Source organism: Panthera onca, chromosome X, assembly GCF_046562875.1.
Source record: "Panthera onca isolate mPanOnc1 chromosome X, mPanOnc1 haplotype 2, whole genome shotgun sequence".
Classification (NCBI taxonomy): domain Eukaryota; kingdom Metazoa; phylum Chordata; class Mammalia; order Carnivora; family Felidae; genus Panthera; species Panthera onca.
In genome coordinates this window covers 114,788,288-114,815,749 of record NC_138357.1, presented here as the reverse complement: position 1 = coordinate 114,815,749, position 27,462 = coordinate 114,788,288, and the positions used below count along the sequence as shown (strand labels likewise).

Genomic DNA, 27,462 nt, shown 5'->3' with positions numbered 1-27,462 from the left:
GGCTAAAGCTTCATATTTTCCTGAACTATGGTGTAGCCAAGGATTGCAGTTCTTATGAAAACTTCCATAAGATGGGCTTCATGTAATCTTTGTGTTGTTCCATTGCCCTGTTGAATAAAAGAAGGCTTTAAATGGGGCATTTAACAATCTGAATCCTAATATATGTAGAGAGAATGAGTTCGAAAATCACTATTTTTGCAACTACCATAGAAAGAATTGATTTGGGCAAAAATTATCTGTGGATATTTTGGAGAACAGAATATATACACAGTCCTAAAGCATGTTCCTGCAAATTGTTTATTAATTGTAAAGAGGGAGCAAATAAATACATCTACGGTAGAGAATTTTACGTGGCCGCTGTGGGGCGATCCATCCGATCGGGTGGGGTCTGGTGGTGAAAGAAGTCACTTGAGGCAGAGCAAAGGCAAATGAAGTTTATTGAATATTCTGCCAAGGAGCAGCAAAGGAGAGACTGTCTGCCAGGAGGCAGTGGTGGGGGGCTGTAGCTAAGGAGGGAAGGGTGAGGAGGTATGGGAACACATGGAATTTTCCTTTGTTTTGGTACCTGTGCTCAGTAGTAAGTAGTCCATTGGTCAGCTAGGGCCTATGGATATTTTTTTAAGTTCTTTTTTTTTTTTTTTTTTTAAGATTTTTGTTTAGGGGCACCTGGGTGGCTCAGTTGGTTGAGTGTCCAACTTCGGCTCAGGTCATGATCTCACAGTTCGTGGGTTCAAGCCCCGCGTCAGGCTCTGTGCTGACAGCTCGGAGCCTGGAGCCTGCTTCAGATTCTGTGTCTCCTTCTCTCTCTGCCCCTCCCCCGCTCATGCTTTGTCTCACTCTGTTTCTCAAAAATAAATAATAAAAAAAAAATTAAAAAAAAAGATTTTTGTTTATATATTTTATTTTTGAGAGAGAGAGAGAGCATGAGAGAGAGGCAGAGAGAAAGGGAGACAGAGAATCCCGAGCAGGCTCCACGTTGCCAGCTGGGGCTCAAACTCACCAACCGTGGGATCATGACCTGAGCCAAAACCAAGAGTCGGATGCCTAACCCACTGAGCCACCCAGGCGCCTGGGGGCGTGTTGCCTAACGAGCCTGTTTGCACTTAGCCAGGTGGTGGTCGCTGTGGGCCCTTTTACCTTACTCCAGTTTAACCAAGTAATCTAGGTTCATATCACCAGTAATGAGACAAATTAATGTCATCTGCCTTCTGATGTAACATACTTGAGAAAGACTCATCACTTATTCCTGCCCAAATATATAACCTGAATCTAATCATGAGGAAATAACAGACAGATCCAAACTGAGGGATATTTTAAATAACTAGCCTGTACTCTTCAAAAATTTCAGTGTCATTAAAAAGAAAGAAAGGCTAAGGAATTGTGTTAGAATAAAGGAGACTGAAGAAATGGTAGGCATGTGTGGAGAGAGAAGCAAGAGACAGAGAGTAGGAGAATGCATATGTGACAAAATATTAACAATTGTACTATTCTGACCTTTCCCCGTATGTCTGAAAATCTTTCAGAGAAAAAGTTAAGAATATTCCAGTCCTGGGGCACCCGCGTGGCTCAGTCAGTTAGTCTGACTCTTGATTTTGGCTCAGGTCATGATCTCATGGTTCGTGGGATCGAGCCCTGCATCAGGGTGCTGTTAGCACGGAGCCTGCTTGGGATTCTCTCTTTCCCTCTCTCTCTCTCTCTCACAATGAACAAATAAACGTAAACAAATAATATCCCAGTCCTGTGCAACCTGAGATGTGTTTGTTAAGTCTGTGGTGGCCGCAGCCTAGGGTTCTGCCCTTTGGGAATGCCGTTTATTAGCTCTTGCTTGTTTTCCCTTCTTCTCCCTTCTCCATCCATTGCAGACTCCGTGAACCACGTCCTGGCATCATCTTGAGTAGCTTCACTGTAAACATGGACAAGCCCAAATGCACTGGTGTCTCAGTTCCTTTACCTCCTAAACTCCAGCACCCCTTCCTCACTCTACTTGAGAGGCTCACTCCCCTTTCCTGGCCCCTGTGGCCACCCGCATCAGTTCTGCCTCTGTAGTCTTTATGACTGTCCCATGTTCTGATCTCTTGATCTTCATTGAAACCTCCGGACCTTAGCCCCTTCCCATGTGTCTCTGTCTCCAAGCCCACGCTTGTCTTCACTTTCTTCCCCGTCCATCTCTATCCATCTTCTCTTGGCTGTCACTTGAGCCACTTAACCGATCATACACAGTAATCAGACTCTAGGCAATTTAAAAGAGAAATGATGGGTGAAGTGTTTAATGTTCCCAGACTACTTGCTAGCAAACTTTGCTACAATTCTTGATGCAGACGCCAAGGATGTTAGTGACTTGACTTGGATTTTTCTATAGGGATAATTCAGTTGTTTTGTTGTTGTCATTGTTGTTTTAGTAGCCTTTAGAATTTGTCTTCTTTGTCCAGAAGCTTCTAAGCTTAGTGTTCACATGTACCTGCCCTATTTTGTCCTTGAATGGTTATTTTCAGCTTTGCAATGTGCAGTAGTAGGTAGGCTGAAGCTGTGGCCCTAAAAAAAAAAAAAAATAGAAGGATGAATTAGAATATTTCAGAACTGGAGAGGATCTTAGAGATCACATAATTCCAAGTTCTCACGGTTCACGTGAGAGACTGAGGACCAGAGAGGTTAAACAATCTGTTCAAAGTTACACAGTTGGCACCTGCTTGAGTCAGAACCAAAATGGAAGTCTCCAGATGACCAATTCAAAATTTATTCTTTATTATCTCATGTGGATGGGTTGCTGGGTGGGTGAGCACATGAGTAAATAAAAAGTCAAAGAAAAGACCTCTAATTCTTGCCCTTCTCTGACCGGAACGCCAGAGGTTTCCAAGAATGATAAAATTATGATCTCTCTTGTCATTTAGGGAAAGTGATGGTTTTGTTTAAAGTGCCCGTCAGTATTTGGAGACTGGGCCTCATGCTTTACTCTCATTTCCCTCTGAAGAATAATGCCTTCCAGGGGTGCCTGGGTGGCTCAGTCGGTTAAGCGTCCGACTTTGGCTCAGGTCATGATCTCACGGTGTGTGAGTTCAAACCCCGCGTCGGGCTCTGGTGGCAGCTCGGAGCCCGGAGCCTGCTTCGTATTCTGTGTCTCCCTCTCTCTCTGCCCCTGCCCTGCTCACACTCTGTCTCTCTCTGTCTCAAAAATAAACATCTGAAAAAAAAAAAAAAAAGAATGCTCTCTAGGGACAAGAATGCTGTGCAGGGATGCCCGAGTTCGCGGATGAGTGAGCCTCACACGGTTCTTGTCTCGCTTGCTGCCCAAGAAGCAGACTTTGTGACCATCTCATGTCCACTGGGCATGTGCTTTGAGCCGTTTCTCCAGTGAAGTTAGAAGTCTCTCTATGACAGTCACACACTCTAGCAGATGGCAGGTGTGGAATAGTTGTAAACAAGAATAACCAAGAAGACTGCGGTCCCAGAGTTAAGCCAGACTGTAGTGTCATCATGCTTCGAAGTGCTGAAGGAAGAGATGGTTTCCCCCTTGTTTAAAGCCTTTTGCTACTAGTTGCTTCGTTCTCTTTCCAGTTCATTTGAATTCATTTTAATGACTTCTATCACACTTGCGCCTCTCTTTCTTCCTGACTGGATGTCAGGCCCCTTAAAGTTACATTAAATATTTGCTCATCCTGGGGCCTCCTCAGGAGGCCTCTGTCAGCAGACTTCCAAAAGCAGAGAGTCTTTAAATGCCTTATTGTCCTGAATGTAAGGTTCCGGTTTAAAGAACTGTCTGTCAAATAAACTCTCATTTGAAAAACAAACCAAAGATAAGACTCTACCAGTCAGCACGAAGAGAAACGCAAGACAGAAAGTCTTAACTGAAGAGTAATTTCATCCATTCAGCATGTATATACTGAGCATCTACCATGTTCCAGGGGCTGTTCCAGAGTCAGGGGATGTAGCCGCTAACCCAGCGGACTAACATCCCAGCCCGTATGGAGATTACATTCTAGTGGAAGGAGAGAGACAATTAACAAATGAGTAACATATGTGCTATAGCAGGTAGTGATAAGTGCCAGGGTGAGAAAATAAGGAATGAGATGGGCAATGGGCAGCGGGGTGCCATTTTGAAAAGAGTGGTCAGGAAAGGCCTCACTGAGAAGGCGGTCTTTGAGCCACGACTGTGCTCTCTAAAGGAGTGAGCCCTCTGGATCCTGGTTGGCACAGTTCTTCTTGCTCCTGACTCTTGGGTTCTGGGATGGTAGCCTGTTTGTCCACAGTAGTTTGTGAAATTTTTAATGAATTTATGTATCATTAGGAAATTGGGGGGGGGGGGCACTAGAAGTTGTTAGACTGGGGAGAGACGATTATTGTGTTATTCCCACCTTACTTTAAAAAAATTTTTTTAATGTTTATTTTGAGAGAGAGAGCAAGCATGAGCAGGGCAGGGGCAGAGAGAGAGAGGGTGGGTTCCAGGCTTTGAGCGTCAGCACAGAGCCCGACGTGGGGGGCGAACTCACAAACAGCGACATCATGACCTGAGCTTAAGTCGGACACTTAACCGACTGAGCCACCCAGGCGCCCCTCCCACCTTACTTTTAAAAAAAAAAGCATCTGCTATTTATTGAGTGCTTCCTATGTGCCAGGCAATATGCTAAGCGTTTTATATTAGTCACTCAATTAATTGGTATATTACTAATACCTATAGCAACACGTTACTAGTACATTATTATACATTACTAATAGATTATTGTTCTAAGAGCCCTAGAAGGTATTCATTCATTTGTTCAACGCATATCCGTTGCCAGGCCTTACCCCAGGTGCTGGGGTTATAGCAGTGAACAAAATGAAGTCCCTGTTCTCGTGTAGCTTAGCTAATAGGGGAAGATAGACAATAAACACATAACCATACAAGCATATAGAATGCCAGATGGTAAAACGTGGAACGGAGAACAATAGAGCAGGTGAAGAGCATAGAGAACGTGAGGTAGGGAAGGTATGGGAGGGAGGAGATACTGTCTCATTTTTTTTATGGCTGATTCCAAGTGCCACCCTGGGTTGTACGACATTATGGTTAAAAGCCCAGTTTCTGGAATAACAGAGATCCGGATTTGACTCTGTGTTCTCCCAAAGACAAGTGATGTGACCCCAAACAAGTTATTCCTGAGCCTCAGTTTCCTTATCTGTAAAATGAGGATAATGTCACTTCGTAGGATTGGTGGGAGGATTAAATCAAATGAAATGAAATGATCTGCATAAAGCACCAAGCACAGTGTCCGGCACAAAACCAATGCTCTGAATTTTTGTCTTATTCATTGACCTACGTGGATATTTAATTTCCCGCAAACTCCCATGATAATGATGGCCACTATAGGAAAGAAGCCACGGGAAAACCAAACCCAAAACACCGTGGCTTGGTAATAGAGAATCCACCTGTGCTGGAGACAGAAAATTGGCCAGGTAACTTGTTAAACCCATACTGTTGCTTCCTTCTAGAAACGAAAATAGGAGGCCCTTGGGACACATATGGCAATAGCTTTAACTCTGGGTTTTTTTTTCTGCATGGAATTAATGTGACGGGGAAGACAAGCCCTGTCACCAGTCACATGATGAAGCAGCAGGACCAGAAGGGGACCTAGGCTGTCCAGCAGGTTCAGGACTGGATGACACAGGTCTTCAACTCTGCACGCAGGGTTGGGGGAGGTACGGAGCCGGCAACCCCTCGGGTAGGGTGTCTCGTACCTGGGCTCTAACCTTTGCCGTTTTGGGGGTTCCTGCTCCAGGAGAGCGTCCTCAGCTGGCTAGAGCGGCCGTGCCGCGAGCGGGTGGGTTCTTAGGAATCAGGTGAGGTTTTCGAGGTCGGATGTTGGTCCATTCAACCCTGCCCTGCCCGTCTCCTTCCCTGCGCCAGAGAGGGCCCTGGGGGTGGGGGTGGGGGGGCTGTAAGCCAAAGGAGCAGTAGCGGGATGTGAATCAGAGCCCCTTTTATCAGCCGCTGCCGAGGTACTCAAACCCCGATGTGGGATTCTGGGAAGGGCCTGAGCTGGAGCGTCCGGGAAGTTGGACGCTTGAGGCCTAACCTGAGCCTGCTTTTCCCACCCAGTGACACCGGCTCATCGGGCCGGGCCTAGTCGGGAGGCAGAAACCATAGAGTGATCTGACGACAGAGGTGAATTTAAAGAACTGTCAATCGGGCGTCGAGTTGTTCCTAGGTCACCGAAAGGTTCCTGGAGGAACCCTAAGGTATACAGAGGTAGCAATTACGGGAAAGTTACCATCTCTAGGGCTGAGAGAGAAAGGGAAAGGTTGGAATTCTTAAAATGTAGAAGCTTGGAGGAGGGTTCCCGCAGCATTGGAACTCAGACCTTGGAGAATGGGGGCTGCCCGGCTGGCGCTGGTGTGTCTGAGGGGCTGCTGGGAGGCTGGTTTTGCAAGTGCTGGCTAACTGCAGACTGGATCCAGCGCAGCTACCAGGAGAAGCTGCTGGGGGTGGGGGTTGCAGAACGGGGGTGCAGGGTGGAGAGCCGTTGCTAGGTTCCACTAACAGGAACGGGAAGCAGACGGGAAGGAGTGTGTCCCTGGTTCCCTCCTCCAGCCTCACTGTCGCCCCCCACTGCCCCTATTGGCAGAGCATCAGGGAGCGGACTAGAGGAGTGTGGGGTGACAGCTGACACGTGATAGCTTCGTAAGTGGCATTCATGCCCGGGTGTAGGGGCTCAGGTACCGGATGGTGCATTTTCCAGCCGGGAAGGGGGTGGGGAATGCCTTTGGAGCAGAAGAAGAAATGCAGGAGCCGGGGAAATGAGCATTGTTGTCTCCCTTCCACTCCTACTAGTAAAATATAGCCCGTGAAAGTACTGTGTGCCTTATCAAATAAAATGGCAGCTCCCGCCTTGGGGGGTGGGGTGCGATCCCAGCAATGGATGGGGCAGAAGCAAGGCAGAGATAGGGCAGGGGGCTCGGATCACCTATTTCCCCTCGTGGAGGAGGAGTAGAGGTGGTAGTTAACGTACGTCTAGCTTAGTGGCAGGCACATAGTAGGCATTCAAGGAATGGTGGCAGTTCTTACTCAAACGAAGGAAAGGTGCAAATAGTTTAGGGAATGAAGTAACTGGCGATAGTGGAGAGAGCCCAGAGTTTGGACTCAGAAGAGCTGAGTCTGTACTAGATAATGACTTGAAACAAGATACTTGCCTCTCTGAACGCGAAGTTTCCTTACGTGTAACGTAGAGATGATACTTGTGGGGACCAAGTGTCTTACAGTCGACCCTTAACATGTGGTCGCTGCTTTGTTCCATTATTAATTATAGAAATGATAAGCATGGTTATTTATTATTGGTGGTGCTAATCCTAAGTAGAAGAGACTTTAGTGATCATTTATTCTACTACAGCACTGTGCAGATGAAGAAACTGAGGCACAGAAAAAGGTCAGTAGCTCTATGGAGGTTAAGAGCATGGGCTACAGATCAGTGAGACCTGGGTTCAAGCCCTTGCTGTTCATTTCCACTTACTGGCTAGTCTCTCTCAGCTTCACAGTGCGGTGAGGATCACGGAAAAGAGTCCGTTGCCCGACCCTCAGTAAGTGCTCAGTAAATAGCCCCGGACAGTTCCACTGGGCTTGATGAACAGAGAGGGCCCCTGAGGTCAGGGTTGGTTGGTCATGACAGTGACTGTCCCGTAGAACAGACCTTTCAGGTGAGCCTGGGCTCTCCATATGGTGAGAACACTCGAGATTTTCAGCCTCCCAATCGTTTGCTTTATCGTATTGAACAAGTCACTCTGTTTCTTCTCCCTGTGGTTTTTCCCTGTAAAGATCATGATACTTGACCTCATGTCTACTTCCTGGGGTCTTCTGGAAGCTGAATAATGAAATGAGTGTCTCTGGAACCGGAGAGCCTTGGAGAAACTCATAAATAAATACGCTCAGATGACTAGTAATACCACAGCAGTACTGAGCCAGGGATCCTGGGACGGGAGGCTAGAATCCTGCTTTTAGAATTCAAATTGTTCTTGTTATAGTCAACTCTTAATTTTTATGTGCTAACTGGGAAAAATTATAACATGAATAAAAGAAGCCAGCTGGTGTTGATTGCTCTTCACTCTAAAATTTGAGGAAGGCATAAGAGACTATATTTTAAATCTCATTATCTCTCACCTGATTGCCTTCTTCAAAGCTATGAAGCTACAGGACGGTTCCAAGGCTCAGAGCCCCAGAACGGAGTCAGTGTGCCTGAATAACCCACAAACAAGACAATGCTTATCCCTGCAGTAGCCGTTTGTTTAGCCATTTATTAACCAGGCATAGGGCTAAACTCTTCACCTGTAGGATCTCCTTTCATCCTTATTGTAACTCTGGGAAGGAGGGAGGTGTGTTCATTTATCCATCTTTTATCAATTGAATCTCAGGTACGGAGACTGGAGCGAATTGTACTTTTCAGTTCATTGTACTTTGCCATCCCTGGTCTGTGCAAGACCCTTTCTTATCTTAATTAATTTGCTTGCTCCTTTTTATCCGTGTACCCCATACCCATTCACCCCCCCCCCTTCCCCGTAAATACCCGCTCTATTTGTTTAATGTCTTTTCCTTCGTATATATTCTTAGGACATGTATATTTTGGGTTTGTGTATACGTATTTTAAATTTATGTAAAGTGATGTGTTATATTTCATTGTCTTTAACTTGTCAACAACCGTTCTAACTGAAGCGCTGTGTTTTTAAGACCCAGCCACGTTGCTGTGGGTTTACTTAATGCATTGCTTCGAGCTGTGGCCTGATGGCCCATGGTGTGCACCTACCGGAGTTACACATTCTCCTTCCTCACGGTGGACAGCCAGGCTGCATTGGTGGCAAACTCCCTAGTGTCACAAACAAAGAAACACCGCCGCCCCGTATGTCTCCCTCTTGGGCCGTGTGAGGATTGCTTGGGGGTACGTGGTGAAGAATGGAATTGCTACTTCATAGGGCACACGTAGACTTCATATGCCTAAGTAGTGCCGGAGGTAGGTGCTCTTATTTTCCCCATTTTACAGATGAGGAAACGGAGGCTTTGAGAGTTTTAGTGACTTCTCAAAGTCACACAGGCAGTAATTAGCAGAGCCGGGATTCAGATTCATGCCTTCTTGCCGCCCAAACTCTACTGACAGTGGCTAGGCCATCAGTGTTCTCTGAGTATTTGAGACTTGAGGACATTTTACAAAAATCTAAAGGTCGATTTCACTGTAGTTGTTATGTTCTTAGAACCTGGAAATCCAGGCAGACTGGGTTTTTTTTGTTTTTTGTTTTTTTTCCGGAATACCTACTTCCCCAATCCCACAGCTGCATGGTAACTGGTTTTCTCTAATTTTCGTATCCTGTGGCGCTGCAGTGCTCAAAGCTGCATTGGTCATCCAGAACTGGTACCGGGGCTACAGCACTCGACTGAAGGCCAGACAGCGCTATGCCCTCACCATCTTCCAGTCCATCGAATACGCCGACGAACAAGGCCAATTGCAGGTCTGTTTTGCAAGCTCGTCTCTTCTTTTGGCAAAGTGCCTCTCTTTACCCCTCATAATTGAAAAAACAAAGAAAGTTGGGATCCATTTTAAGCTGAGGAACCTTGGCGAAAACTGTAACGGAGGATGTAGTGACACTGCCTTGGAACTAGCCGTTTGGAGAGGGTGTGATTTGGGAGGAAGATGGTGTTTTTCAGTTCTGAAGTCCACATTTTGAAGAGGGCTGCCAGATGTCTAGTCAACTAATGAAAAATGGCCTTATTCTGTTCTTGGGTACGTGCCCCAATAGTAAAGTTGTCACTTTATGAAGGAAAAAATACTTTAAGGAGTTAAAAAATGGAGACATTTCCCAAGAACAAACCTGTGAGAGTTCTGGAAGAAAATATAGATGGGTGAGGAAGGCCTTTTTCAAGCTTGCAAAAGTGATGTATAAATCCAGCGTTAATGCTTATTAGCAGAAAAAAAAGTACATTTTTAACAATAAAAAGGAGGGGGGATCTGTGATATGCTGTGTGTCTCTGGGGGAGGTGCGGCTCACCAGCGAAGGGCCAGGAGGGAGGTGGGAGGCAGGTGGAGGTGGGACCTGTTAGCACCTAAGGCAGCTGGGAGACAACTGTTCCAGAAGAGTGAAGAGCACTTGCTTGGAACACCGACAGCATTTGCCACAGTAGCTGTTTGGGGGTCATCAATTGACTAACGTATTTTTATTTTGTCCAGCTATCCAACTTCTTTTCCTTCATGTTGGAAAACTACGCACATATACATGAGAAAGATCCAGGTAAGTACAATGTTTAGTCTTTTGAAAAGCAGTCATTACATATTGAATTGCCCTCTTCAAGGGATGTAAACTCCGAAGATGGGAGAACGCTAAGAAATTAAAACGATGCTCACCTGTCTTACCTTTGCGACCCCCCCCCCCCCCCAAAACTGGTGAAATCAGGTCAAGTGGCTTTTTTCGCTGATTGTTGTTGACTTGACTAAATTGGTCACTTACTTTTTTTCACTTTGAAAAAGCTGAATTCGATTTCACTCAATGTTAATTTGCTGAACACCTTCTCTGAACCACAATCTCTTGATATACAGAAAGTAGCTTAGTAAAGAGGATCTTATTTTTTATCCACAAAAACTTTTGTGCCGAGAGATCACACACTCTTGAGGATCTCGTGAAATGAACCTGGGGGGAAATGGTGGCTTGAGCACGGTTGTCTGTTTTGCCGCACAGCCAGCTGTCTGTCTCTCTGTCTCTTTATCATTTATTTAGTCCTTCTGAAATGACTAAGGAAATCATTTCAGGGACAGACAATGTAGAATGGGTTCAAAATGGTTTCAAAATGATGGTTACTCCCGGGGCATGCATTTGTTCTGCAAATCAAGATGCCTGTTGTTCTCTTCAAGGTAGATGCTAGACTCACAGACTCACTTTTCTTTAATTTGGGTCATTTTTTGGTTCTAATTAAAAGTATATGTCATCTAAGAGCTTCTTTTAAATCATCTAGCGAGCACCCTTCAAAGCGGCAAAAGAATAGTGTTTTAATGGCATGCCTTGAGCTGAGCGCATATGTATGAAACTAATTAAAGCCTTTAATGATCCGTAGGAGCTTTCTAAATGGTAGAATAGCCAAACCTGAGGAGTGGGGAGTGGGCGGAAGTGGGTATTTTGCCATTTTCTTTCTTTCAGATAATTGCAACTTGGAGACAGTTGTTTGTGCTTCATGTTCTTTGGCAAAATATTTCTGAGAGGAAATATAATGATGGTGAAATGAAACAGCACTCTTTTTGCTAATGACCTGCTCTTTGGATCTGGTCTGTGTACTGGAATCACTTATCGAGATTCACAGACACAGATGGCTGGGTTCCAGCCCGGAGATATTTACTCAGGCTCTGTATTTTTAAAAAATCTGCATGTAAAAAAAAAAAAAAATCTGCAGGTGATTCAAAAATATTTAAAAATTTTTATCAAAGAAGGGGACAGTGTTTTAATCTTCTGATGTAGACTTTTCTTGAAGTCTAACCTATGTTAAAATAAGTACCCAAATCACAAGTATATGACTCAGTACATTTTTTCAAAGTAAACAGGCCCTTGTAACCTGCGCCCAGAAGAAAGAAAACATTTTCAGAGCCACAGAAGCCTCTCTCCTGTCCAGTCACTTCCCAATTCCTCCTTCATGACTTTCCTGTCTTCTATATCCTAGATTGGTTTGGCTGGTTTTGAACTTCACTCCATAAATGGAAGCATACAGTGTTGAGTCTGTCTTTTACTCACCATTGTATTTGCGAGTGTCATCCACGCTGTTGCAATTTGGTCATTCTCATTGCTGAATAATACTTCATTTTATGAATATGCCAACACTGATCCGTTCCGTTGTTTATGGACATTTGGGTTGCTTGCAGTTTGGGTAATTTAAATGGTACTGCTATGCACATTCTTGTGCATGTCCTTTTTGGTGAACATACAGACCATTTTCTCTTGCTGTATACTCATTTTCAGTTGTCTATTGCTGCATAACAAAGCACCCTGAAATGTAGTGGCTTAAAAACAGCAACCATTTAACTCCTTGTGATTCTATGGATCACACAGTTGAACAGGGCTCAGTGGGGATGGCATGTCTTTGTTCCATGTGGTGTCACTCAGCCTCACTCAGCCTAGCTGGGCTGTGTAGGGAGGTCTAGGTGGGCTTACTCGCATGGCCGGGACTTTGGTGTTGGCTCTGAACTTAGGTACCTCAATTCTTTCTGTCTAGCGGGATATCCCGGAATTCTTTACCCAGTAGCTGGATCCCAAGAGGACAAAGGCAGAGGCTACGACGCCTTTAAGGCCTGTTCTTTGGAACTCACACACAATCAGTTCTGCCATATTCTATCGGTCACAGCAGGTCACAAGGGCAGCCACAGATTCACAGGGTTAGGAGAGCTTCGGCTCTTGCCAGGGGAAGCGGTGGCATTCTACAGTAAAGGGATGCACACACAAAGAGGGGTGATGCACTGGGGGCCAGGATGAAGATGGACTGCCACCCAGGAGTGGAAGTTTTGGGTTACAGGGCATGCGTATGTCCAGCTTTAATAGATACTGACAAACCGTCTTATAAAATTATTGTACCAAGTTATATTGCCACCAGTGGATGAGAGTTCCAGTTGCTCTCCGTTCTCTTCAACACTTGGAGTTGTCTGTCCTTTTCATTTTGGCCATTCTGCCAGGTATGTAGTAGTATCACATTTCTGCTTTGTGTTTCCTTGGTGAGCGTCGAAATTGTGTGCTTTTTTGTGTATTTATTGGCCATAGGAACATCCTGCTTGGTGAGGTGCCTGTTCAGGTCTCCTTCCATCTTTCTATTGGGTTAGCCACTTTTTTTCTTACCAGTTTTGAAGAGTATCCAAGGATTCTAAATACGAGAATATGAACCTTTGTTAGAGAAACATATTGCAAATATCTTCTCCTAGTCTTTGCCTTTTGTCTCCCCAATCTTTAAATGCTGTCTTTCGATGATAACAGACATTCTTGATTTTAATGTAGTACAATTTTTTTTCCTCCTTATGGTTAGTGCTCTCTGCATCGTATTTGAGAAGTCTTCGCCTGATATCAATGTGTGTGTGTGTGTGTGTGTGTGTGTGTGTGTGTGTGTGTTTGTGCAAAAATAAATACAGGAGAAACCTATAGGATGAATCAGAAACTAATGACATTGTTTACCTACAGGGGATGAGTGGATGGGTGGGAATAGGGGAAAAAGAATGGGAGAGTTGGGTAGAGGACTGAGGGAGGAGTAACATTCCTTTGAACGCACCAAAATAGAACACACACAGTGACAAATGAATTTCACCGTATTACAAACGAGTAACAAAATCACCTCATGGAGGTGGTGAAGAAACAGACTAACCTAAGTTACATTGGAGAATAGGGCTTTAAGTATAATGTGTCTTGATGAGGGTTCATTTATATTTTCGCTGTGTGGGGTTTGCCGAGCTTCTGTGATATCTAGGTTGGTATTTTCCATCAGGTTTAGGAAATTTTTACCCATTAATTATTTAAAATACCTTTCAAGTCTAAATATCTTTTTCTTTGTGCATCCCTACTTTTAAACTTAGAGGGCCTTGAAATATTTAAAATGTGGATCGCTATGCCTGTATTTCTAGATTTTTTTATGGTTTGGCTTTTAAAAATTTTAACACTTCATACATTTTGGATTTTTTATATTAAACTAAAAAAGGAAATTTGGATGCCTAGTGGTTGAAAACAATTTAAAAACACAGCTAAAAAGACAATGTCCAAGCAGTTAACCAATTTTTCCCACAATATTTCTGGTAATGTACCTTTTCACCGTGGTTTATAGTACCTCCTTCATCATGTATTCATTAAAAAATGTGTAATAGGGCATATTTCTAGGCTGTCGTTTCTCTTATACATCTCTCTATTATAGAGTCCTTGAATCTTACTGATCTGATTATTGACATAACAGAAAAATTGATGTACAGATTAGTTCTGTAGGTTGATTTCCTTTAAAAATTGTTCCAGCTTTATTGAAATATAATTGGCACATAACAATGTATAAATTTAAGGTATACAATGCGGTGATTTCACATATGTATATATTATGAAATGATTACCACAATAAGGTTAGTTAACACTCCCCTCATCTCACAGTTACAATTCTTTTGTGTATGGCAAGAACTTTAAAAATGTACTCTTAGCAACTTTCAAGTACCCAAAAGAGGATTGTTGACTAGGGTCACCGTGCTGTGCATTACTGTAGCTTGCTTTCTGATGGCCCTCTTTGGTGGGATGGCTCCACACAACGTCCCCCAAGGCCTGTTTGGCAGAAGGGCTGTGACCCTAAGTGGGGTATATTTAGGGACCAGAAGATCACTTCACATTTCCGGAATAATGGTTTGAACTCTGAGGCACAGGGTTAGCGGAGACATTCTGGGTGTTCCGCGGGTGGGAGGTGACCTGGAAGAAATTCATTCCTGCGTCCTACTACTTAGTTGCTCAAACCAGTTCCTAGGACTTGATGGGGAGACTTCACACATCCACCGCACAGGTAGAGAGCGGCAGCCGCTGTACGTAACAGTAGGTTTAAACTAGAGCTTGATGGAAGTGGGGAGTGTGATGAAGTGTGCGCAAGTGTTGTTTTGACTATTCTTTCTGCTTCCCCGCTCGGCCAAAACGTCCTATCATACCCAGCTATTTTATACTTTTTGTTGTTATGGTCAATAGGTTATTTTCCCCATTCTGTCTCCCCGGTGGTTCTTGGTAGTCTTTAACAAGCCTTTGATTCATACCTGTTTGTACTGTGCTCCTATCGAATAACAACGTTTATGAAATTATTATTGCTGGCATTTGTTAAATGTTTGCCGTGTGCCATGTCTTTTATGCGCTTTAAATATTTCATTTAGTCTGCATGACAAACCACCGAGACTGCTAGTGTTGTCGTTCCCTTTTGTCAGATGGGAATGTTGAGGCTTAGGAAGTAACCTCCCGAGGTTATGCGTCTCAGCAGTGGTAAAGCTGTGGTTCAAACCACTGGGCTTAAACCTCTGTAGTATCGATCCTGTCAGTTCTGGGAGTTTCTCAATTGACTTTCGTGAGTATGGATATTTAATCACACTGGTCACAAGTAACATTATTTTTGCATCTTTCTATCCAGTAGTCACTGCTCTTAATCAGGATTCATATTTGAGGAATGAAATAATTATAAATGCAGTTCAATTGGTGCTTTTTCCCCCCTAGCCATATTTGGAGCTTGTTTTCAAAGTGACACGTGGGTGGCAGAGGCAGAAATTGTGTGTGTGTGTGTCTGTGTGTGTGTGTGTGTGTGTGTTTAATTGTGGGCTTTAAAATTTTCCCTGTCCAGATTTTGAGTTTTACTGGGAAAAAGAAATGATTATACGTGGTGGGGTATTTTTGAGGCATTTTCTTTAGAACAACTTGTAAAGGTATCATTTGGTTATAATTCAAGATTTCATTATATTTAATTAGTTTAGATTCATGTTGACAGAATTGTGAATCAAATAGGTAAGGATTCATTCAAATTATATGTTGCACAAATCTTCATGTATTGTTGGCATTCATTAAATTACTCTTATTAGTTATAATAGTTACAGCCCACAGTACGTGCCTTTGAACTGTTGAAGCTTTTGATTGTGTTCGTATTATGATCCTCCTTAGCTACCATATTAGGAAGAGAATCTATGTTATTTTTTTTAATGTGGCTAAAAATCAGCAAAAGGATTATGATTTTTAAAAAAAGGGCCACGATTTGATGTTTACTGATATTTCATTTTAGGTAGCTTTTTCTAAGAATTGGCATAGGGAAATGGAACTTGTAAGGATTGGAGGTCAACGAATGTATGGAAAGAAGGGCCAGACCAAGCTTTTTTTGTGCATTTTAAAGAAGAAAAGCAATATTTTAATTTTGTTCCTAAAAAACAAGACTGCATTTTAATGACTGGAACTGATGCAATTGGCTTGATGTGCCAGCTGATGAGAAAGGGGGAGTGGACAGAGCATAGGTGAAGGCAGTGATTGGGAAAAGAAAATCGTTTCATGCTTGTACTTCACACAGTTGGGTTTACTCAATAAGTCAGTTATAAGATAATCTAGTGAGGCTGGTGGGGCTCTTTTTATTTTTCCTTGTTGTTGTTGTTTGCCCAAGAGGAGCCCGATATTTCCATGTATAGAGTTAGGAAGATTTCTCTCTAAGAATGGAGCGGTACGATCGTTAAGACGGTTAACTGGAGTTTTTAGGCTTTACTGCTTGCAGAGTGGAATCTGAGATAGAATTTACCAAGCTCCTCTGCGTTTCTAATTTTCAAATGTAAAATGGAATAATTTATTCTCAAATCTCAAATCAAATCCAAATGAGAAAAATACCCTGTGCTGGGCCACACTGAAGACAGACATTATTATTCCTAAATTTAACTTCTTATAAAACATCATCAACCACCAACAAAGAAGTATTGGAGTATACAATAACTTAGTAAGCATGTTTAAGTTACCAAATATGACTTATTTTAGAAAAATGTTTTCAACTTTAGTTCTTAACTGTAATCTCTCAGCATAAATGGATCGTGGGAAAAAAAAACGTATTCTATTTACATCAGCTAACGTCACACCTTCCAAACATGTCCACTCTATTCAAAAATATAGAAACTTCTTGCACAGAACTTCTGGTTGATGGGCTTGGTAGCAATTCAATGCTAATGAGTTGAAGTGTACATCGTCATCTTCTATAGCGGTTATCTATTAAGGAAATAATACTGTGTGTTAAACAACCACAATAGCTCGGTGGCAGGTTAAGAGACATTTCTTTTTGCCCACAAATCTACAGGTTATCTGAGTGCTTCTCCTGATCTTGGCAGGCTTGATTTGGTGGTTTTTCTCAGGTCTTGGCTAGAATTCACTCATGTATTCGGAGATCAGCTGGCTAATGACTGATCTGGGATGGCCTTGACTGGGGTGACTCCGTTTTGCTCCCCATAGTCTTGGAGCTTTCATTAGACTAGCTTGGGCTTTTTGGTAGTCGCATGGGTTCAAAAGAGAGAACATGAAAGCATGCAAGGCTTATAGACTTTGGTGAGAGTAACTGCAAATCACGTGCAAAAGAGCAAGTCTAGGAGTTGGGATGGACAATTGGAGTCACTTTTGCAATCCGTCTATACCGTATCCCCTTTCATCTTTCTCCACCTGAATTGGCCAGATTTCTGTACTTGGGCTGGCTATTTCATAGGCAGTCTAGCAAGAAAGGGACTCTGAGTCTCAGCCCCTACTGATAGGGGCAGCACAGACAATCTGTTAACGTAGAAAGGTGTCTCTGAAAGAGAGGCCCTTTGGGTATTTCTGCCTGTGGTTTGTCATCTAACTCTATTTGCTTTGTTAACAAGAAGAAAAAAAATCACACCAAAAAAATCTGTTTCTATCTGAAGAGAGAAACAAATCGATTACAGCCAGGTAAAGTTTGAAGTGTTTCACGGGAAAAACTGAATATTGCAGTTTAATTTTCTGTAGATCATGAATAGCACAGATGTTTGAATCAAATACAATGCACTGTTATGTTTTCAGCCCTATTTGTAAAAATCCAAGATGTAAGAGTGGGCAAAAAAGGTAGAGGTAGTTTCAGAGCATCAGAGTACCTCGACTGACCAGTTTTCCCTGTGTTTCTCCTTTTCCTCTCCACCAATCAACTCACTGCTTTGATACAGTATCCACTCAGGAAGGGAGGAGGGTGATTCATGTGAATATACCTAATGATCTGAGAACAGATCCTTCCTCTTGGTTATATGTGAGATATCTTGGTATTCATAACATGTAGCACAGTGCCTTACACAGGCTCGATATTCAAGAAGGTATTGATTGAATTTAAGTATGGTAATGTCTTTCCTTTTCCAGAAATAGTTGCTCGACTTTTTGGTAGCACCATCCAGGACTACAAGGATAGACAGGACTATGTCGCATTTGTAGACGTCCCAAACTCCTATAACGGTCCTCGACTGCAGTTTCCTCTCACCTTTACCGATATTGACTTACTTGTTGACGCCTTCAAGCAACAACAGGCAAGTGGAAGCAGATACCTCCCTGATTCTTGTACATAACATGTGCTCAGTGACCATCCATTGAATGAATGGATGAAAATACTGCAGCAGAAATGCGTTCTCTTGGGGAAAAGCTTCATACTGAGAGTTATCCTCTGCTTTGCTTCACCTATTAAACCGAAGTCTCCTCGGATGTACAGAAATCTCCTATCTATAGGCTCACTGCATTCCCTTTTTTTCTTTTTCTGAGCTGTAATTCATATGTCATAAAATGCATCATTTTAAGGTGAGTGGTTTAAGGGTGAGGGGATGGGCAAAATGGGCAAAAGGGACTGGGAGATCCAGGCTTTCAGTTATGGAGTAAGTCGTGAGGATAAAAGCTACAGCCTAGGGAATATAGTCAATGGTGTTGTAATGGTTTTGTATGGTGACAGATGGTAACTACACTGTGAGCACAGGGTAACGTGTAGACTTGTCGAATCACGGTCCTACACCTCAAACTAATGTAACATTGTGTGTCAACAATTCTTCGATTAAAAATAAAGTGTACAATTCAGTGATTGTTAGTATATTCACAAAATTGCACAACCCTCACCAATACCTGATTCCAGAACATTTTCGTCACCTCACAAAGAAATGCCATACCCATTCCCGTTCCCTTCTCCTTCACCCCTGGCAATCGCTAGTCTAGTTTCTGTCTCTGGGGATTTGTCTCTCTCGGACATGTCATACAAATGGAATTGCGTAATATGTAGCCTCTTGGGTCTGGCTTTTTCACTTAGCATGTTTTTAAGGTACATTCATGTCCATTCATGTCATAGCATGTTTAACTGCTCCTTTATTGCTATGCATGTTATGTGGATATATATATTCGGTTATATGGATATACCACCTTTCATTTATTCACTTGTCACTGATGGACATTGGGATTTTTTTCTACCTTTTGGCTCTCATGAAGTAACATTCACTCACAGGGCGCCTGGGTGGCTCAGTTGGCTAAGCCCCGACTTCGGCTCAGGTCACGATCTCACTGTTTGTGAGTTCGAGCCCTGCGTTGGGCTCTGTGCTGACAGCTCGGAGCCTGGAGCCTGCTTCAGATTCTGTGTCTCCCTCTCTCTCTGCCTCTCCTCCACTTACACTCTGTCTCTCTCTCAAAAATAAACGTGAAAAAATTAAAAATAAGTATTCACTTACAAGTTTTTGTATAAACATGTTTTCAGTTCTGTTGAGTATATGTGCCTAGGAGTAGAACTGCTTGGTCATATGGTAACTCTGTTTAACTTTCTGAGGAATCGCTACGCTCTTTTCCACAGTGGCTGTGCCATTTTACCTTCCCACCAGTGACGCGGGAGGGTTCCAATTTTTTTACATTTTTTGCCAACACTTGTTATTTGCTTTTGTTTATTCTTTTTAATTTTATTTCTATTATGGCCATCCTAGTTGTGTGTTAAGTGGTATCTCATTGTGGTTTTGATTTGCATTTCCCCGATGACCGAAGATGTTTAGCATTTTTTCTTGTTTACTGGACATTTGCACACATTCTTTGGAGGAATGTCTGTTCATATCTTTTGCCCATTTTAAAATCATGTTATTTATCTTTTTATTATTGAGTTATTAGAGTTCTTTATATATTCTGGATACAAATCCCTTATCCGATATATGGTTTGAAAATTTTGTTTCATTCTGTAGGTTGTCTTTTCTCTTTCTTGATAATGTCCTTTGATTCACGAAAGTTTCTAATTTGATGAAGTCCAATTTATCTATTTTTTTCTTTGGTTGTTTGTGCTTTTGGTGTTATATCTAAGAAGCCATGGCCAGATCCAAGGTCATGAAGATTTACCCCTTCTCTTTCCTTTTAAGAATTTTATAGTTTTAGCTCTACATTTAGTCCATGAAACATTTTCAGTTACTTTCTGTATATGGCACGAGGTAGGGGGCCCACCTCATTCTCTGCATGTGCACATGCACTTGTCCCAGCACCTTTTTTTGAAGAGTCTGTTCCTTCCCCGCACTGAGTGGTCTTGATACCCTCGTTGAGAACTAATAGACCTTAGATGTGTTGTTTTATGTCTGGACTCCCAATTCGACTCCATTTGTGTATGTGTCTATCCTTATGCCACTACCACATTGTCTTGATTTCTGTAACTTTGTAGTCAGTTTTGAAATCAGGAACTATGAATCTTTCAATTTAGTTCTTTTTCAATATGATTTTGGCATTTGGGTTCCCTTGCAGTGAACTTGAGGATTGGCGTTTCCATTTCTGCAAAGAAAGCTCATTGGGATTTTGGTAGGGGCTGCATTGAATCCGTGAATCACGTTGGTTAGTATTACCATCATGACAATATTAAGTCTTCCACCTCATAAACACAGGATGTGTTTCCATTTATTTAGGTTATCTTTGATTGCTTTCAGCCATGTTTTCTAGTTTTCAGCGCACAAGTGTTTCACTACCTTAAATGTATTCCTTGGTATTTTATTCTTTTGATTACTGTTGTGAAAAGGTATTGCTTTCTTAATTCCCTTTTGGATTGCTCATTGTTGGTATATAGAAAGAGAACTGGTTTTGTGGGTTGAGCTTTTACTCGGCCACTTTGCTTTGCTGAATTCATTTATTAGCTCTAGTAGTTTGTGTGTGTGTGTATTTTGAAATAATCCATCTACGGGGTCGTGTCATTTGAGAGTAGAGATAGCTTTAGTTGTTCCTTTTTGATTTAGATGCCATTTCTCTCTCTCTCTCTCTCTCTCTCTCTCTCTCTCTCTCTTTTTCCTAATTGCTCTGGCTAGAACTTTCAGTACAATGTTGAATAGCAGTGGTGAGGGCAGGCATGCTTGTCTTATTCTTGATCTTAGGGGGAAAGCTTTTGGTCTTTTACCATTGAGTTTGATGCTAGTTGTGGGTTTTTCATAGATGCCTTTCATCACGTTGAAGTTTTCTTCTATTCCTGGTTTTCTGAGTGGCTTTATCGTAAAAAGCTGTTAGATGTTGTCACATACCTTGTCTGCATCAATTGAAAGGATCATGTGTTTTTTCCTTCACTCTATTAATGTGTGTTATTACACTGATTAATTTTGTGTCTGTGTTGAACCGCCTTGTATTCCTGAAATAAATCCCACTGGGTCAAGGTCAATGATTCTTTTTAAAATTTTGTTGGGGTTTGTTTGCTGCTATTTTGTTGAGGTTTTTTGCATTTTGTTCATAAGGGATATTGGTATGTAGTTTCTTGTGGTGTCTTTATCTGGCTTTGATATCAGGATAGTATTGGCCTTCTAGAATGAGTTAGGAATTGTGTCTTCTCCCTCAGTGTTTTGGAAGAGTTTAAGAAGGATTGGTGTTAAAGCTTTAAATGTTCAGTAGAGTTTACCAGGGAAGCTGCCCTTGGACTTTTCTTTGCTAGGATGTTTGATCACTGATTCAATCTCTACTTGTCCTAGATCTGTTCAGATTTTCTATTTCTTCATGAATCAGTTTTGGGAATTTGTGTGTTTCCAGGAATTTGTCCATTTCATCTAATTTATCTAATTTGGTAGTGTATAACTATTCATAATATTCTATCGTTCTTTTTGTTTCTTTAAGGTTGGTGGTAACGTCCTCACTTTTATGTCTGATTATAGTTATTTGCATTTCCTCTCTTTGTTTTTCTTTGTCGTTCCAGCTGAAGGTTTGTCAATTTTGTTGATATTTTCAAAGAACCAACTTTGAGTTTTGTTGATTCTCTCTATTGTTTCCCTGTTATTTATTTCATTTATCTGAACTCTAATCCTTATTTTCTTCGTCTGCTAGCTTTTGGTTTAGTTTATTCTTCTTTTTCTAGTTCCTTAGTGTCAAGTTAGGCTTTTCATTTGAGAACTTTCTTTTTTTTAATGTAAATTTCTCTCTGAGCATTGCTTTTGCTGCCATCCCATATATTTTGATGTGTTGCGTTTTCATTTCTGTTCATCTCAAAGTGGTTTCTCATATCCTTTATGATTTCTTCTTTGACCCATCGACTGTTTGAGTATGTTGTTTAGGGGCACCTGGCTGGCTCAGTTGGTTAAGCGTCCAACTCTTGATTTCAGCTCAGGTCATAGTTTCATGGTTTGTGAGACCGAGCCCTGTATCAGGCTCTGTGCTGACAGCATGGGCCCTACTTGGGATTCTCTCTCTCTGCCCCTCCCCTGCCCTCTCTCTCTCGAAAAGAAATAAATAAACATTAAAAAAGGAGTATGTTGTTTAATTTCTACGTATTTGTGAATTTTTCAGTTTTCCTTCTGTTACCGATTTCAAGTTTTATTCCATTGTGTTCAGAGAAGATATTTTACATGATCCCAATCTTTTTAAATTTATCGAGACTTGTTTTGCGGCCTAACATCTGGTCTATCCTAGAGAATGTTCCATGTGCTCTTGTTAAAAAATGTGTAGCCTGCTCTTGTTGAGTGGGGTGTTCTTTTATTTTGTTTTCAGCTTGTGTTGACAGAGATTTCCTTGAACACCAGGCACCAGAGATAGAACGAGAGAGAGAGAGAGAAAGAGAGAGAGAGGCAAGATGGCCTCTGTGTTGGTACACTCCTTCACTCCTTAGCTAGACTGTTTACAAACCTGTTTTAGCCTTTACTTCCTGCTTGCACTGCCTTTTTTAAGTTGCCTTCTTTTTGATTCGTTTTTATTTGTCGGGCTGCTGTAAACTTTGTTAACCAAAGTTCTGTGAAGGTTGATTCTGACAGTTTTTTGGCTTGAGTTTTCAGTGTTTCTATGGAGGCATAGGACCTGGGAGCTACCTATTCCATTAGTTTCTCTCACATTACCCCCAAACCCTCATTTCTTAGGTTAGGACCCTGCGGTCATACCCCAGGAGTAAGGGTGAACTAGAAGTAGACTGATTGTATAGGGATTGAAGCAAAACTTTGAATCATCTAATTCCTCAAGTTGAATTGAGATTATCCTAGATAGCTGGTGTTCCTAGCCACCTGCCAAAAGAAAAAGTAAATCCTCTCTAGAAGAAAGTTGGCCTCAAATTATTTCTTCAAGTTTTCATGTACAATGTCCAGAACTTTATACAAATATTAACTTTATACAAATATGCCCACAAGGCATAGGGGGATACAAGATTCATGACAGAAAACGGAGGCAAACAACAAACGATGGAAAAGGACCAATATTTTGATAATGGCATTATTGGACTCAGAGTTGAAAATAAATATGCTTAATATGTTCAAGGAGATAAAAGATGTGACAAAAATCCAAGGATCTATAACAGAAAAGATCAATAATTCTGACTTTATAAAAATGAAAAAATTATGTTGTTAAGGGAAGAATCAAAGTTTCAAGGTAAAGTACAGTGTGCTCCCATTTGTAAATATATATATACTTTTAAAAATTAAGATAAAATTCACATAACATAAGATAGATCATTTTAACTATTTTTAAGTGTGCAATTTAGCAGTTTTTAGTTTATTCAACATGTTGTGCAGCCATTACCACCACCTAGTTCCAGAACATTTCATCACCCCAAAACGAAACCCTGTACCCATCAAGCAGTCACTTCCCATTCCCTCTTCTCCCTAGCCCCTGGTAACCACTAATTTACCTTCTGTCTCTACAAATTTGCCTAATCTGGACATCTCATACAAATGGAATCATATAACATGTGGCCTTTTGTATATGGCTTCCGCTTGGCAAAATGGTTTCAAGGTACATCCATGTTTTAGCATGCGTCAGTTTCTTATTCCTATTTTCAGTTGAATAACATTCCTTTGTGTGAATATACCCCACGTTTTATTTGAGGGATTATATATTTATAGAAAAGAATATATCATAACATATATTAATATTGCCTACTCATATCTGGTTATATTAATTTTTATCTGCCTGCAAACACGTAGACTATGTTCTGGAAAGATATTCAAGACACTCTTAACATAGGCTGTTTTTAGGGACTGGTCCATGGAAGAAGGAAAATTGCTTTTCAGTTATACTCCTTTTTACTATTTAACTTTTTATTTCAACTAAATAATTGAACTTTTTTCATTTGAAAACTTACTATTTCATAAAAATAAATATCCTTTAAAAGTAATATTTTCCTACTTCAATATCTCTAAAAGAATATGAATATTTTAAGTTGCTGTTTACTCTATCTTTGTAAATGTGGAAACCAACATGTAAGTTAACGCTTTTGAGTATTTAATATTGTAACATTATAATTGTGTTTACAATGTATATAATTGTAAACACAATTATAATGTTACTGAAAGACAGCATTGTAAGCAAGTACTGATATTAGACAAGTGATGTTAGCCAGTTGAAAATGGACCCAGGGGCCCCTGGCTGGCTCAGTCCATAGAGTGTGTGACTCTTCATCTCGGGTTGTGAATTTGAGTTCCAGGTTGGGTGTTGAGATTACTTAAAACAAACAAACAACAACAAAAAAACTACTAGTAAAAAAGGTAAAAAAAAAAAAAGTTGTTTTTTTTTTTTTTTTAAAAGGCCCCAGAAAAACTATTTTAATATTAGGATCTTTCTGTCGTAGCATATTCTCAATGTTTTTTCACTAAACAAAACAAAACAAAACAAAACAAAACTGCCTTTTCAGACAGCGCTGACTCTGATTAATGCTGCAAATAGACCAGAAAATCTGCAGTGGCAAGTTACGTGCAACGTTGGGAATCAATAGACTAAATGTGCAAACTGAAATAAGTCATTGGTTTAAGGTGTTTTGCCTGTTCCTCAAAATTTCCTTAAAATGTGGCTAAAGGAAAGTTGACATTCACGATTTGACTCAAGTTGTGGATTGAATGGATTTCGAATGCTTTTGTGGAGAAGCTCTTTAGCAGTTCGTTAGGTCTTGGAGAGCCAGGAGATATAGGTCTCTCCACTAATCTCCATCCAGGGCGAATTTCTCTTTCCTCCTGATTCTCACATTGCCTAAAATCCTGATCCCTGTCCTTAAAAAATATATTTGATCATCAAAATTGTCCAGAGTTAAGTCATGTTTTGGGGATCTGGGTTAGAAAATAGTTTTAGTATTTTAATAGCTCTGCAAATAGAAATTTTAAGGCACTGAGCCAGATTGTTCCAAGGGAATAAAGGATTCCATCTGTTCTGAATCCCATATCCAAAGCAGTATCCGAACAATACGTAGATATGACCCCTCTCTCAGCCTTTAATAATCTAAACCAGTGCTGTCCAGGAGAAATATAATGTGAGCCACATACATAATTTAAAATGTTCCAGTAGTCACATTAAAAAAGTAAAAACATACTGGGTGTAGAGATTATTTTTAAAAATGAACTTCATAGGGGTGCCCGGGTGGTTCGGTCGGTTAAGCGTCTGAGTTCGGCTCAGGTCATGATCTCACAGCTTGTGGGTTCGAGCTCCACATTGGGCTCTGTGCTGACAGCTCAGAGCCTGGAGCCTGCTTCGGATTCTGTGTCTCCCTCTCTGTCTGCCCCTGCCTCACTCACGCTTGCGCTCTCTCTCTCTCTCTCTCTCTCTCAAAAATAAAAAAGCTTTTAAAAGATTTTAATAAAAAAATTACAAAATAAACTTAAAAATGTAAAATAAGTGAAAAAAATTTTTAAAATGTATTTAATCCAACATATGGAATTATTATCATTTTAATATGTACTCATGTTAAAAGTTGTTAAGGAGACATTTTACTTTTTTTTTTCTTATAAGTCTTTGAAATCCAGTGTGTATTTTGTACTCACAGCACATGTCAATTTCAGCCAGCCCCATTTCAAGCGGTACAAACAGTCCTTTCCCATGAAGTGGTGTTAGCATCTGTTCAATTTGTATCGGCTATATTACTTTGGGGATTATGTATTTGGAATATTTTATAATTAAAAAAAAAGAGAGAGTATAACATACTCGATTTAAAACAAACAAACAAACAAAAGCCCAGTGGATGTTGTATGGAAACCACTTTGACAATAAATTTCATATTAAAAAAAAAAAAAAAAAAGCCCAGTGGAGAAAGCGGAGTAAATCTGTCCAAAACAATGATGTCATCAGCACTGTAATTGGAGGAGAGCAATTGGATGAACAGTCATAATAGGAGATAATCCAAATGGTTTATTTGGGTTTGGAATATGTTTTGTATTTAGACTAGTATATAAATGCACTTGCTGTTCTGTAAACTCTCACGTCTGTGTACCCAACATTGGGCCACACCTGGGATTCTTGGCTCAGGGGTTTCTTGGGGCTGCTCTGGCTGCCTTGTGAGATCTGGGAACCCAGCGCCACCACCAGGTTGCCATCCCAGGTGGCAGGATGTCCCAAACAAATGCAAAGCGGCCCATCTTGCACACTCTCTCTCTCTTTCTCTCTCCTTTCCCTCCTTGTTATTTATTCATTTTTGTCTGCGTGTTTCCCCGGGGCAAGGGACTCTTTCTTCTTCCCTTTCACTTCTCTTGGGCCCTAAGGACCAAGAATAATCACAGATGTTCTGTGAATGGGTGATGTCCGTTAAGAACATGAAAGTAGGGGCGTCCGGGTGGCTCCGTCAGTTGAGCATCAGACTTCAGCTCGGGTCATGATCTCGTGGTTCGTGGCTTGAAACCCCGCATCAGGCTCACTGGTGTCAGCTCAGAGCCCTCTTTGGATCCTCTGTTCCCCTCTCTCTCTGTCCCTCTCCTGCTTGCACGTGTTCTCGCTCTCTCTCTCTCTCAAAAATAAATAAAAACATTTAAAAAAACCCATGAAAGTATAAATGTCCTAGGAGCCATTCATTCATTCAATTTGCAGATATCTAGTGAGGGCTTATTATATGCCAGACACAGTGCTAGAATAATCTTTTTGAGAATAATTTTTTTTTAATTTTTTTAATGTTTATTTTTGAGACAGAGAGAGACAGAGCATGAGCAGGGAAGGGGCAGAGAGGGAGGGAGACAGAATCTGAAGCAGGCTCCAGGCTCCGAGCTGTCAGCACCGAGCCTGATTCGGGGCTCGAACTCATGAACCGCGAGGTCATGACTTGAGCCGAAGTCGGACGCTTAACCGACTGAGCCACCCAGGCGCCCCTTTTTGAGAATAATTTAGAGATTATCCTGCAATATAGCTTCCAAAAATGTGCTCATATGCTCCACCTTTATAGCTTTCTACGTAGTCATGCTTTTCTTGCTAGTTCATTATATGTTTTTCCTCTGCCTCGCCCTCACAGATACTTCATGCTCGTTACGTCTTAGAGGTGCTATTTGAAACCAAGAAAGTCCTGAAGCAAATGCCGAACTTCACTCATGTAAAAACCTCTCCTTCCAAAGAGATAACAATCTGTGGTAAGTTTCAGGGCAGAGCTGCCAAATTAATATTTAGGAGCGCCTTGGTTCTACATCATTTGCTTAACTCGAAAACCGTGTAAATTGGACTGTATTAAGGGAAAAGTGTTAATATAGAGTGATCTATCATGATAATACTGTTCCCCGTCTTGTCTTTGTTTTGCATACCAGCTGGCAGGAATTAATTATGTGAGAAATTAAAGAACTCAGGGCTTTTTATAAAGGCAGGCAGCAT

The 27,462-nt window shown here is 41.4% G+C and overlaps 1 protein-coding gene across 3 annotated transcripts in view; it reads left to right on the top strand.

Moving 5' to 3' along the window:
- Positions 1–27,462, top strand: part of PPEF1 (protein phosphatase with EF-hand domain 1) — a 107,709-nt gene that overhangs the window by 26,731 nt on the left and 53,516 nt on the right. For all 3 annotated transcript variants that reach the window (XM_081794116.1, XM_081794117.1, XM_081794118.1), the window contains 4 exons: positions 9,329–9,456; positions 10,173–10,233; positions 17,836–17,999; positions 27,113–27,227. In XM_081794116.1, the coding sequence (XP_081650242.1) occupies positions 9,329–9,456; positions 10,173–10,233; positions 17,836–17,999; positions 27,113–27,227 (468 nt within the window). The remainder of the gene's footprint in view (positions 1–9,328; positions 9,457–10,172; positions 10,234–17,835; positions 18,000–27,112; positions 27,228–27,462) is intronic.